Source organism: Xyrauchen texanus, chromosome 13 (genome assembly GCF_025860055.1).
Source record: "Xyrauchen texanus isolate HMW12.3.18 chromosome 13, RBS_HiC_50CHRs, whole genome shotgun sequence".
NCBI lineage: Eukaryota > Metazoa > Chordata > Actinopteri > Cypriniformes > Catostomidae > Xyrauchen > Xyrauchen texanus.
This window is the reverse complement of record NC_068288.1, coordinates 21,370,756-21,385,548: the sequence shown is the minus strand read 5'-3', so window position 1 is coordinate 21,385,548 and position 14,793 is coordinate 21,370,756. Positions and strand designations below refer to the sequence as shown.

Below are 14,793 nucleotides of genomic sequence, written 5' to 3'. Positions count from 1 at the left end.
GAGTGGCAGCCAGACTGGATTGATTGGGCACGTAAAGAAAGTAGCACCGGCGATAATTTGGACACACTGCATGATTCATAGAGAAGCTCTGGTCGCCAAAGATCTCAGTGTTGAGTTCAGCGAGGTGTTTGATGCTGTTGTTAAAACTGTAAACCTGATAAAACGAAAAGCATTAAATACACGCCTGTTTGCATCCCTATGTCAAGGCTTAGGAAGTGTACACACTTCTCTCCTTTACCATTCAGAGGTGAGATGGCTGTCTCGCGGCGCAGTGCTCGCCCGTGTGTTTGAACTACGCGGCGCTATCTATACTTTCTTGTGCGAGAAGGAGTGCACTGAACTGGCTTACATGTTCAAGGACAGCCACTGGTTAACTAAGCTGGCGTATCTCACCAATGTTTTTGCAGAGCTTAACAAGTTGAACACTTCAATGCAAGGGAGAGATTCAAACGTCCAGCAGCTCTACGAAAAACTAGAGGCATTTGTTAAAGAAATGTCAAGATGGATAGAAAGAGTGGAGAGTGGTAACTTGGCCATGTTCCCTTCAGTTGAGGAATATTCTGACAGGACTGACATTAAAGACATTGTGTGTGAGCATTTGAGGAAGCTTGTGCTTCAATTCCGAAAGTACTTGAATGATTCTGATGAGCGGCGCTGTGACAGCAAATGGATCCTGTTCCCATTCAGTGATGATGCAGCAGCAGGGTCAAGCTTAACTACTGTAGAAGAGGATCAGCTCATAGAGATGTCCACAGACTCTGTCAGGAGGCATATGTATGATACACAACCCCTTGTGAAGTTCTGGATAAGTTGCCAGACAGAATTTCCAGAGCTTACAGTAAAAGCAGTGAGGTGTCTTTTACCCTTTCCAACTACATACCTCTGTGAGAGCGGTTTATCCACACTGGCATATCTAAAGAACAAGTACAGGGCAAGGCTGGAACCAGAGAATGATATGAGGCTGTCACTATGTACCACTATATCACCACGAATAGACAGACTGTGTGGAAGTCACCACGCCCAGAAATCCCACTAACAGGTAAGGAGTACCCACCCACACACACACATTAGTGGGCCGCCGATTACCTGTTAGTCAGAATGGTGGTCCCTGGCACAGAACCAGTTGAAAACCCCTGATCTAGCATGAATATTATGAGTGGTTATGAGACTACATTGAGGTAAACCGAGATGATCTGAAGTGACTCACCTCAAGCTCATAGAATTCCTGAGCATCATCCAGGCCCTGGACACAGATCTGCAGGCCCTTGCTGTGGTTTTTCCCTCCTGCTCCCATAGCCGAGCTGAGGCTCTGCCCAGGCTCCAGGGTGCTGATGATGCCGGTGTTGAACTGAGCTCCAAGCCGTGTGCCAGGGGTCTGCAGGGCCTGGTAGGTGCCCTCGATCTCACCCATGGCTGCTCCCAATACAGCCTACCCCCACTGTCGCTCACACATAAATAAAATAAATAAAAAAAACTGCCTGAAGAGAGGAGCACAAACAAATGCAAAAAAAACATTATTAAAAGAAAAGATACAATTAATGAAATGCAATCTCAAGGCAGTTATACTAGAATGTATGATGTAATCATGGCAGTATCTACAAGGACTTCCAGGATTCAAAAATGTAATTATGAAAACAGATGAAACTGGATCTGCTGGACCAGGATGAATTTTTTTTTTGGCTCTATACACATGAATGCCAGTTGTTCCCTCCATTTGCCAGACTAACAAGCCCTGAACAAGTGTAACATTCATGGCTGCTCTACACATAAAAAAATATAATATTATATATATATATATATATATATATACACACAAAGCTTTGGTAACATGCCCTTTCACTGTATGACACAATGCTGTTTTTGTTGCAGTATTTTAGAGAGCAAGTTATTTCACTGCTACCCAGAACAATACCAGGATGATTCACTCAAGTCACAAGCTGACATTAGCAATTAAACAAATCCTACAGTGCTGCAATATGTACTAAAGACTGCATGAGATCTGTGCATTAAATGTGCACTACAATGGATGAATCACTGCAACGACCAGCTTTATTCACACTATTGGATCTAAAGTAATCAAACTTCACTTCAACGTGTCTCTAAATCTCTAAAGCAAAAGGGCCAACCTAAAAACAATGATACAGATCCACTAGATTCAACGTGGCGTGTTTGTGTTTTGTTTATCCAACACGTAGATTTAAATATTTGACTGGAATGGCCTGAAACCACAAACTGAATTAGAAGCAGTGATCCACTGGATACAAACTGATACGTTTCCCCTCACAGGAACGAGGTGGACATGATTTATAATACAACTTGTAATACTTTATCCAACTGTTATAAAATAGTTTCTGCCATTTTAACAGCTTTATCGATCATCCATCAGTGATTAGTGTCAATGATTAGATAAATTTACTCTTGTATTTAATTGTATATAGTTCTGAACAGATGATTGCATGCTATATTTAATAATGCAAACATGTTCAAACACTATGAATCCAAGGAAATAGACAGTAAAACGCTAACTCAACTGAAATAAAAATGTATGGAGGTAAAGCCGCCTGCACCCAACACACGCCACATGAAAATCTCTGCAATACCCTAATCGCTCACTACAAAAGTCATTTTTTTCTGCTGGTTTTATAATATATTTCAATAATATCGCCTAAAACTTTTTCTTAAGTTACGTAAAACCAAAGCACTGTTTTTTCCGTTTGTCATTACTGTGAAACAAAGAGTAAGTTTAGTCAAAACACGCGAAGAGATCACAAAACTCTATAATATGCGAGTCATTCAAACGTTTAGATAAGTTATTTCTACCGTTACGGAATCGTATTTAATTTTATAATCAATATTTTATAATAAATCGAGGTCATACCTTTTATTTTCGCCTGGTATTTCTTCAACTCTATATGAGTTACACGTCCGACGGTCGTTAAAGGCGAGCTGCGGCAACCAAACCCGAGCTCTGATTGGACCTGCTCGTCAGTTTCTGCCTCTTATTGGTTTGGACTCAACGCCAAATGATCGGTAGCGATTGGCTGACAATTCTACTTGCGGCTGAATTTGATTGGTTTAGAAACGTCTTGAAATCCAGGATTCATTGGGTAATATAATTGAATCGATACGGTTTATAAACTGAAAGTTTACAGAATATTTGTATGTATTGGAATATGGCTGAAATACGTCGGTTTATTTACTGTTACAAAAATAATATTCAAAACTCTTGTCTGTGCATTGTATCCTTTCAGGAAATGTAAAATGACAGAAATGCCTAATAGCAAACCATGTGATCGTATCACTGATATATATACATATATCTCTCTCTCTCTCTCTCTCAGTGGATCGTATACAAAATAAGCAAGCTATGCATATGCAAGGTGTCATTAAAACGGAGCATATAAGCAAATCAATGTGGAAAGATGAGGATCCAAAGGACAAGGGCTGATATGGATCAATATAATATTAGAAAATTCAAGTTTACAGATTATCTGCTTGTATTGGAACAGGCCCAAAATACATCAATTTAGTTACAGTAACAAAAATGGCATATTCAGTACTCTTGTTTTGTCTAATAATGGCACACTGTCTGATCACATGCAAAATAAGGCCAGCTTCAAACACTAGTCTAGGCAAAAGTTGTTATTCAAAGCAGTGGATATGTGAGCAGATCAATGTTAAAATGAGTTTAAAAAAAAAAAAAAAAAGAGCAAATTATTTCAAAATTATTTGAGATGGCACTCAACAGCCACTGCTTCACATTGTTTCTTGAATGGTCTGACATTTTTTTAAATGTCCTCTTTAAAGGCGATTTTACATAAGAACACAAATTATGTGATAGTGATGCAAAAAACTCAGATGAGTAAAGACACTTCAAACCACCTGATGAACCATAAAGCCACTCAAACAGAGCTAGATCAAATAACCTCCAATGCTCTAATCAACCACAGTTTAACTTGACTCTCTTGTACGGTCTTGTCAAATGATGAATAAATAAAAATCTCCACTACCTTGTTATAATATTGATGTTGGGTTGTGTGTTAACCTGCCACTAAAATGGAGTTCTAGCACAACAAACATTGGCATTTTTGCTCAGTGCATGATCAAGAATTACAATACAATTAGTTTGGTCATTGATCAATTAATTCCCTAATAAGGAATTCATTGTCATTACAACATTTTGTTCAACAGAATGAAAGGAATAAACATGACATATATACTACACAGGGCTGGACTGGCAAACCAGGCATTTTTCCAGTAGGCCGACGCACTTTGGGGCCGATCATGAGCGGACTAGCCAGTGGGAGAACTGGTGCATCCGCGAAACATGCTGAATGGGCCACGATAATCAAAAATGAGCCGTCACGTTATGCAGAAAAGGACAGCAAACTCTTCCCAGTCCAGCTCTCAGACTACATAAAACAATGGAACTAAAAATAGCAAATCCACATTTACAAAATGTAACAACAACAGATAAGAGTACGGACCATATTATTTGTTATGAACAAGACCAGCATGAATACATATAATGCAGTATAGACATCTAATGTAATTATTTAGAAATGCAGTGCAAAATATGAACGGCAATAAGTAGTGCCATTTAATTATTTATTTTTTTTTTTTACAAAACATACATAGTGTAAATCTATCTATATGAATCCAAATATGAACTGTTGATAATGTCTCCCACTTGTAGACTAAGCTCCCCTCTCTGTTGTCCACTGTACACAAATAATGTAAAAATACTGCAGAAATAATGTAGTAAGAGTAGTGATAATATGCTATTCTAAACATGGCCACCATCTTCAGGACATTTGGTACTTTTGCCCCCTAGTGGCCAATGTGTAGTAGAACATTTCTTAGAAATATGGTGGTGATAAAGTGGAAAAATGATTTTGGTGAATTAGCTGATAATGAAGCATGCATCTTTATTTCTTGGCAACATCCAATTAATAAAATTATTCAAACAAATAGCATATCACTATGTAAATGTGTGATATTACAATGATTGTTTTGGATTCTGTTGAGCGGACTCAAACAAACACATTTGTCAAATAGTATGCAATTCCATTTTACCCCATTCCTCATACACCTTATCCTGCCCATCTCTCTGCCCACCCGGCAGTTCTAACCATCTGTCCTTCTCAGCTTTAAGAAAAGACACATGCTTGACAGATTATCCAGGTGAACACCATTTCACACTATTCATTATTTTGATCTTGCCATAAAGACCATGTTGTATCTTTCAGTTTTAACTTGTATAGATCAGGGATCAATTTGTGTTTTGCATTGTGGGCACTGACTCTGAATGTGTTTGCCACAGAAGTTGAGGGGCGACTCTCTTGTGATTGTACAGAAGGGCCAGCCAAAATATCCTTTTCAGCTCAAATCCCAGTAACTCCGCCAGACACAGTAAACAAATTAAATAAAAAGAAAAGGTTTTGTCAGGTAGCCTAAAAAATGTGTAACATCTAAATTAAGTGTTTTTATTTAAACAAAATCAACCTGACAAATTAGTGTTACACAAAAATGTTACAAAAGTAATTTTTTGCGCTTAGATTAAGTGGAAATAGATCCTTGATGTAGTAACAAATCACAGATCACCTGGGCCCGGTTTTTCAAAAGGTTTAATCCGGATAAAATTGATCCGGATTTAGTAATCCTTTTTTTTTGCGATCCGTGATCACATAATCCAGCTTACTTTTGAGCCAGTTTTTCAAAGCAACATCGGATTGGATCAATCTGATCCAGATAGGAACTTTTCAGGATCACCAAATCTGGATAACCAGTGCTCAAACAGGATAGGAAATCACAATGTAGAACTATAGATATGTAAAGAGCAACAAGTAGAATAGCCAGTGTGGGGTCAATGTAAGTTTATTTTTATTTGAAACGAAAACACACACATTTAAAAAAAAAACTAAAAACAAGAAAAACCCCACCCCATCCTCTTCCAGCAGTCCGCTCATCTGAGACCTACAACACAAACACTGTACATTGAGGATATTTATAACAAGTTTCAAATATAGATGTATTGAATTAAAAAAAAGACAATGTCAAATACTCCACAATAATTTCAGACTTCCTCATCTGATGTGGAGAGACCAGCTTGTCTGAGCGTAGCCTTTAGGAGGCGGATCTCAAGTCTGGCCTTGGTTTGCTGCAGTTTGGTCAGAGTCAGTTGTTCCTCTGCCAGACTAAACTGTGCTTCTGCCCTTTCAGTCTTTTTTTGCAGAAGTGCCTTGTAATCATCATCTTTGTTTGATGAAGGGCGCTTCAAGCCTTTCCTCTGAGATCCTGTGGCAACTACCACTGGCTCAACCAATGAGGATCCATCTTCTTCCACAGGAACAGAGCTGAGATTCAATATAAATACGCTCTCTGGATCAGCCTCAGGAGGAACTGGCAGATTCTCCTCCTCCTCAATCCAAGGCTCGCCATCCCCTACAACACCTTGAATACCATGGAGAGCTTGCGACTTCTCACCTCCAATGATGTCGAGGACCACATCTGTGTAATCTCCCCTCTTAAATGGCTTGTTGCCTGTTTGTGGGTTTTTGGCTTCAGCATGGTCCTTTGTTGACCTGGCCTTAAGATTCTTCCACCGCAATTTAATTTGGTCTGTGGTCCTCCACTGGCCAGACCCTATGGCATTCACATTTTCTGTGATTAAAATCCAAACATCATTTTTCTTTTTGTTGATATCCTTAGCAGAATTAAAACTTCCCACTATTGTTCCATAATGGCACCGGACACCCTCTAGTAGTGCATTGGTTTCAGCGGCAGTGAAGTTACAGCTTCTTGAGTCCATGGTTCCGTTGCTTTACTATAGTGAACATTGTTCATCAATTATAGGCCTTGGGTCCAATTGCCTCAATTGAACACAAGCCAAAACTGATCAGTTGTAATAGGTGTGTTTGAAAAAACCAACTACACAGCCATATAAATCAGACTTTCTCAGAGGATTCACAGAGAGACAGTGAAATGGCAGGTGTTGTCCACCGCCACCACCACTTTGCCAGGAGAGGATACCGTCAAAGTGTGTATGTTGAACGTACCAAGCCACTGGAGCAATACACCACTGATGAGCAGTATGTCCGGTTTCGCTTTGGGAAGGCTGATATAGAGTACCTTGTGAACCTTCTCTGGCCAAAACTTCAACACAGAACCCAAAGGAGTCACGGTCTGTCTGTGGAAGACCAGATCCTCATTGCGCTCCGATTTTATGCATGTGGGACTTTCTATCAAGTTGTTGGTGACTATATGGGAGTGGTGAAATCAGCTGTGTGTGATGTGGTGAGAGATGTGTCAATCGCACTGGCCAGCCTGGTCAATGAATTTGTTTCTTTTCCAAAGGACAACCAGATTGCCCAGGCCAAGCGCAGCTTTTTTCTTTTGGGGAATATGCCCAATACTATTGGAGCAATCGACTGCACACATGTGCATATACAAGCACCTTGTGAGAATGAATGGGAGTTTATAAATAGAAAGGGGAGGCACAGCATCAATGTACAACTTGTGTTTGATGCTGACCTCATCATCACCAACTGCGTTGTCAAGTGGCCTGGGTCTGTCCATGATGCACGCATCCTGAGGGAGAGCGCTCTATACAGAGACCTCCAAACCAACCGACCGGATGGCATAATATTAGGAGACAGTGCTTACCCACTCCTACCATGGCTGATGACTCCTTTTCTAACAGCAAATACACCGGCGCAGGAACGCTTCAACACTGCTCATTGCAGAGCAAGATGTACAATTGAGCATTTAAATGGAGTTCTTAAGAGGCGCTTTGCATGCCTTAACTACCTGAGAGCGGAACCACAGAAAGCATGCAACATAACCCTTGCCTGTATTGTCCTGCACATCATCGCTACTAAGCGCAATGTCCCTCTCTGTGCTGACAATGATGCACCTGAGCCCCTTGGAGACCCTAACCAACCTCCTGCATTCTGCCAGAATGAGCAAACAGGACGTGCAACAAGGGACGCAATAGTTAGACACTATTTCTGATTTGGATTTGTTTTGGATTTCAAAAATCAGTGATTGCCATTCTTTACATTTTTTTTGGGTTATTCTGTAATCATTGCATGTATCACTAATAAATATTCTAAAAACAAAAATATTTTCGATTGTGATGAATATATATATCATTTAGTGACAGAATAAAATGTATTGTTTTTGGTCAATTTTGACAGCTGTTTGGGGGATTATTTTATGAGGCCAAACTCTTTCTATTTTGCTGTAGGCCTATACTGAAAGGCTGAATACGTTAAAGCCTACCTAATCACTGTAGCCTGACGGATGAACAAATAAAATTAAAACCTTATGAATACATAGGATATCTTGTAAGATACTGCATGATCCAAATATAGTATTATTTGATACATTTTTAAAGTTTTCATTACATTTTGGGCATGAAATCCACGCTGAATCCACCCTTCTGATGGGATCAGTTTAATCCAGATATTTTTTGGATCAAAGTGATCCTAATCCTACAATAAAGTTCTGAAAAACCCAAACTAAAGGTTTGATCCGGATCAAAACCAAGATTGGATTACGTGATCTAATCCAATTATGTAATCCGTTTTTTCTTTTGAAAAACCCATTTTCAAGATTTGATCCAATCCGTTATCCAAAATCCTAGTGGATTACTTTTGAAAAACCGGGCCCAAGGTATAGGGTAAATTCCAAACTACATTTTTGCATTGTTTTTGTTCCAAGTAAAAGTGAACATCCGAATCCATTCACAAAGACTCTTTCCACAAGCTAGCACTTCAAGGAAGTAGTTCATCTGTTTATCACGTGATCGTGGGTGGGGGTCTTCGTAATTCAATTTGAAACCTAAGGTCATTTATTTATCTTACCTATTTTTAAACCCTCAGTTGCACAACCAATGACTACACCAACAGGAAATATTCCTAACATATTTTGATGTTTGTTTGTTTACCAAATGACTCAGAAAGACTGCATGAAAATTGAAATTAATTTGAATACAAAAAGGCCATATTTTATGTTGTATCAGCAAACAGCAATCTCAACAGGTATAAGCTTGAATTTAACTACTTTTAAGATGACTTTGTGTTGGGTGTTTCAAATGGCCACACAGTAGAAAGTACACTGTGAACACCCCCCAAAAAAAAAACATGTTAACCTAAAAAATGTATGTCATGTTGTAACATCTAAATTAACTGGTTTCATTCAAGTAAAAAAATATTACATCACTGAATCAATCTTAATACATTAGGTTACACCAAAAACATATTCAACTAATTTAATGGTTAGGCCAGATAGAAATAGATCCAAATTACAGGTTACCACTTTTACTTAGATCTGCCCAGTACCACTATAGTAATGAGCTGAGGAGTTGAATAAGGTGTGTTAGATAAGGGAGACCAAAATATGAAGTGTTGGGGGCCTTCAGAAAATGACTCAAAATAAACATTCAAAACAGTTCATTTGACTGACTAAATGATTAGCTCTCATACCCTTTCCTGGTGGCCACCAGCAGCAGATCATTAAAAAGGAGCCAAAAGACAGGACACTGTTTCCTCTGGCCAAGCATGTTCTCCTTAGAAGAGATCCAAGCCAGATCTCCTTGTTTTACCAGCCAGTGGGAGGCAGGACCTGAGAGACAGAGAGAATTTGAATTTTTACAAACTTTTATTACAAAAAAAATTCAGAGTACACTTAAATTACAAAAAAACTAAAAATAAAATAATAAATTTAAGTCCAAAAACAAATCAGAAGCGTGTGAAAACCAAATTACCTTCAAATACAGAACACAAAGCCTCATTGTGACACCAAATATTTTCAAAAGTGAGAAGATCGTCCACATGTTTGTAGTAGTTAAAATCAATCAGAACTCTTGCTTGTAACAGATGTAAAAACACAGTAGCTACATTCTGCTCTACATCCCGCTCAACTTTCTTCTTTCTACTTAAATAAATGGCCAGTTTCGCTTGGCCTAAAACAAAGTTGAGCAACTGGCATACATTTCTCCTTTTCATCACATATTAAAACCAAAAATAAAACAGTAGAAAACATTTCGTTACAACTCTGAAAAATATTTTGTAAAGACAAAAATAAAGGCACTAATCTGACACAGTTCACAAAAGCATGAAAGATGGTTTCTCTCTCAGTGCAGAAAGGACAAGCATCACCAACCTCAGGGTTTAAAACTGAAATAAAAGCATTGACAGCAACAGCGCCATGAAGGATTCGCCATTGCAGATCACATGTTTTTTTGTGTAACGGTGGTTTATAAAGTGCTCTCCACTCAGGTTTACTGTCATCACACAATTTAAAAAAAGTCACGCCATGGAGTATCAACTTTCTTAATTAACATCCTTTTGTTGAAATTTAAAACACAATATTTGTACAAAACTTTTCCAGTGCTTAAAAAGAAGTCTCTACACAAGGATTCAAAAGTTTTTAAAAAAACCCAGAGAATTCTTCCAGGTTCAGAGAAAGCAGCAAGCAAGGGAAAGAGTCCTCAGGGTTTGGAGTGCAGACATCATTGCTATAGTCCATCAGTAAAGCTCTTTCTGAGTCTTTCAGAGCCGTCTGCCATTTCATTAAAAGCTGTGCTACTACACGGGTTGATCTGATGCCTAAACGTTCAGCCGTTACTGCCTCATTCTGGAACTCAGCTCCTGATAGTTCCAGTAGTCGGCCCAGAGTAGTGATCTTACTGCCAATAAGTGTCTTGTTCAGTCCCGGGAACAGACCATCGGCAGACACATCCAGTCGTGCACCACGAACCAACGGCTCCTCCAGAAGCCAATGAAGGGACTCTGAACTCTCCACCTTCTCAACAATAAAAAGACTCCAAACCTTAAAAATGTTCTTATAAAAGACTGGAAGACCAGAAGTGTTCAATTTTACAGGGTCCATTAAAAACAGAGTTTTGTCCAGTTCCAGACTCTCAAGATGATTTAAAATCACATAAGCAACTGCACACCATTTAAAATCAACTGAACCCATTAAAAGTCTTTGTACAAACTGCAACCTAAAAGTTGCTACTCTGCTTTGTAGATGTATTAAACCTTGTCCGCCCTCCTCCTTAGGCAAGAAGAGCACACTCTGTGGGACCCAATATAGCTTATCCCAAAAGAAATCCACTAAAATCGCCTGGACTTTAGCTAGCAGATGTGCAGGAGGGTCAACACATGCCAGCCTGTGCCATAAAGAGGAAGCAATTAGGTTATTTATGATTAAAATGCGTCCTCTGAATGACATCTTCGGTGATAAACATCTCCATCTGTCCAGACGACCTTTGACTTTATCAATGACTCCTTCCCAATTTTTTTGAACTATCTGATCGTCACCCAGATACACACCTAAATATTTAAAACCGGATTTCCCCCACACTAAACCTTGGGGAAGTTCTGGTTTCCCACCTGTCCATTTACCTAAAAGCAAGGTTTCACTTTTATTCCAGTTTACACTTGCAGAGGATAAACTTTTAAAATCTTTAAGTAAACTTGTTAAAACCTTTATGTCACTTTGCTTGCTAATCATGACTATGACATCATCTGCGTATGCTGACAGTACAAGATTGCTTTCACAGTTCGGCAAGTGTAAACCTTGGATTTTACCCCTTATCTGCTGCAAGAGTGGCTCAATTGCTAAGGAGTAGAGCATACCAGACAAAGAGCACCCCTGCCTGATACCTCTGAGAGCTTTAAAAGGAGCACATAAACCACCGTTCACTTTTAAAATACTCTCAACGCCACTATAAAGAACTTTAATAAGGTTAATAAAATTTTGACTAAAACCAAAGGCCTCTAAAACTCTCCACAAATAACAATGTTCAACCCGGTCAAAAGCTTTCTCTTGATCTAAAGAGATAAAACCACAGTCTAAATTCAGCATCTTGGAGACTTCTAAAACATCACGAATCAAAGAAATATTATCAAATATAGACCTACCAGGAACACAGTAGGTCTGGTCAGGATGAATGACACCATCCATCACTCCTGCCAATCTGTTAGCCAGGGTTTTTGAGAGCAGCTTGTAATCAGTGCAGAGTAGTGAAACGGGCCGCCAGCACTTGATGTCAGTGAGGTCACCTTTTTTGGGCAAGAGGGTTAAAACTGCTCTGCGGCAGCTCTGTGGCAGCTGGCCATCAGCCAAGCTCTCGTTTAACACCTGTGGTTAAATAAGGGTTTTAGTGTGGACTAAAACCCTTATTAAAAAGAATAGCAACCCCTCCACTGAGTGAGGTGTTGTGACTCAGGACAGAGAGCCCGTCCCACTCCACTGCCCAATCAGCAGCATTCCTCAAATCACTGTGTGTTTCCTGTAACATTACAACATCAATTTTTCTTTGTTTGATCAGTTCAAACATCTCTGCTCTTTTTCTCATTTCTCTTGCTCCATTGACATTCAAAGTCGCAATGTTCATGTCTCCCATGTTTGGAGAAGAGAAAGAGAGTAAAAAGCACAGCAGCACTGCACACACACACACACACACACATCACATCACATCAGCAGACAGACTATCAGGGTTTCTTACTGCCTCCATTAGAGTTCTCAGAGGTGATTTTTGTCCACATGATTTTTAAACGGTACACTTCTCTGTCTGTGAACAGACCTTCTGACCTAAAAAGCCTCGTTTTCTCAACAAACTGTGCTGTGTCTGGAAAGTAGTCTTGTACACACACCCCTCTCTTGTTTTTTGTAGCTCTGAGGAAGAGTTTGATGTCGTCCAGCTCATAAGAGCAGTTGGAGAAGTCACACTGAGAGAGACTGATGTTGTAGTCAGAAGACTCATTGCCACTCTCATCAGAGAACTCCTCATCTGCTTTCTTAGCTCGAACAGCTGAAACAACACTTGACTTCTTCCTCTTAGCTGGGACTTTAAAATAACTCTGTTCCGTTTCCATGTCAACACCATCACACAACAGATTGGGCTGGACCACATTAGACGCACTTTCACTGGGTTGCGTGCTCGTGTTAGTGACAGGTTCATGAGAAAGAGTATTTAACTCCGCATCATCAGTTTTATTCTCCACAATCAGTTTTTCGGGGGCAGTTTCATGAAACATATTACCTTCACTCGCGGGTGGAACCGGAGCATCACCGTCCCCCGCTGCACCCGCACCCGCACCGGTCTCTGCCTCAGGCGGAGCCGCGTTTGATGGTCCAGCCTCACCCGGATCAACATTAACATCAGCAGCCGCGGAGCAGTTGTTTTTACTTTTCCCAGGACATGCACGAATTAAATGACCCACCTCCCCACAATTAAAACATTTCATCTTGTCTGTCGTTGCGTAGATTACATTATCAAAATCATCGATTTTGAAACGCAGTGACAGATCAAGATCGGCGTCATCTTTAATGGTCATATAAACAAACCTCCTAAAAGAAACAACATGTTTCAGCAGAGGAGATTTACATCCAATTGAGATCATTTTTACCGGAGACACTATTTTACCGTAACGGGATAAAACTCCCGCTAAGGTTGCATTACTAATGAAAGGTGGTACATTAGATAGTAAAACTTTTCTCGATGGCATTGAAAGTGGAAGAACAGGAGAAAACACATCATCGATAACTATTCCGGTCTCAACAAGCTCATTCGCTTTTTCCACAGTGCTTAGAAAAATAACAGTGGCACTGTTCATTCTTGAGGCTGACATCATGTGCTCATGCCCCACAACCTCACCTACAGCCAAACAACAATCCTCAATGCTCACCGCGGACGCCACCTTCACCCCATGGCGCCGCGTGAGTTTGCCCAAACCCTGCAAACCTGGGGCCGACATGCTGTCCGCAAAAGAAAGGACGGTAGCACGCGGCCCAAACAAACAAAAACACCAAAACCCGCTAACAATAAACCAAGAAAGAAAGAAAAGAAAAATATAGAAAAAAGTATAGAAAAACACTCACAAGCTCCAAACGTACACTCGCACCACGCTCAACAATCACACCGGAAGTGAGAGAGAGAGAGAGAGAGAGAGAGAGAGAGAGAGCAGATATTGAGGAATATATTGAATTATACATTGTAATATGTGAAGGTACTATGTTAAAAACAAGTAGTATTATTACCTTAAGACATGCCAGTCTATTGCATACTGTGGCAACTCAAAAACAAACACAAAGACAATGTTAAGCTTCATTTAACGAACCAAATAACTTTCAGCTGTGTTTGATATAATGCCAAGTGATTTTCTAGTACCAAATTAGCAATTTATCATAATTACTCAAGAATAATGTGTTGATGGCTGCTGGAAATGGGGCCTATCAAGATTTGATAAAAATAAATAGTGATGGAGCTGTTTTTCACATCAGTAATGTCCTGCTATACTTTGTGATCAGTTGAATGACACTTGATGAATTAAAGTACCAAATTCCTTCTGAAACAGCAAAATCTGAAGGTGATTTCTGTGCAGTTTTGTGGCGTTTTAGAGAGATGAAGCTTCCGTGGCGTGACGTAATACTATTGGCTATTGTTTTATTTTGAGACAATAAAGAAGATACTAAAGTGTGCCTGTGTCAGAAACAGTAAGATTAGGATGGTAGTATGCCATTTCAAAGGCCTGCCTCGGTAAATTGGCAAGTTTAGAATTGGGGATGGCACATTGGGTGGCTAATCAAATTCTAGGGGTGTATATGTTGTTGCAATACACTGATCACACATTTACTTTAATTACTTAATGGCTGACTTATATTTACACCTTTTCGGTTTACGCTCAATTAAATGACACACACACACACACACACACACACACACACACACACACACACACACACACACACACACACACACACACACCAGTTGAAAGA

The 14,793-nt window shown here is 39.7% G+C and overlaps 1 protein-coding gene across 2 annotated transcripts in view; it reads right to left on the bottom strand.

Annotated features, from left to right (window-relative positions):
* Positions 1–13,933, bottom strand: part of LOC127653843 (FERM, ARHGEF and pleckstrin domain-containing protein 2-like) — a 111,185-nt gene extending 97,252 nt beyond the window's left edge. For both annotated transcript variants that reach the window (XM_052140623.1, XM_052140624.1), the window contains exons 1-3: positions 13,897–13,933; positions 9,489–9,627; positions 1,208–1,478 (exon numbers count right to left, since the gene is read on the bottom strand). In XM_052140623.1, coding sequence (XP_051996583.1) covers positions 1,208–1,411 — 204 coding nt within the window. In that variant the 5' untranslated portion in view covers positions 1,412–1,478; positions 9,489–9,627; positions 13,897–13,933. The remainder of the gene's footprint in view (positions 1–1,207; positions 1,479–9,488; positions 9,628–13,896) is intronic.
* Between the last annotated feature and the right edge of the window lie 860 nt (positions 13,934–14,793).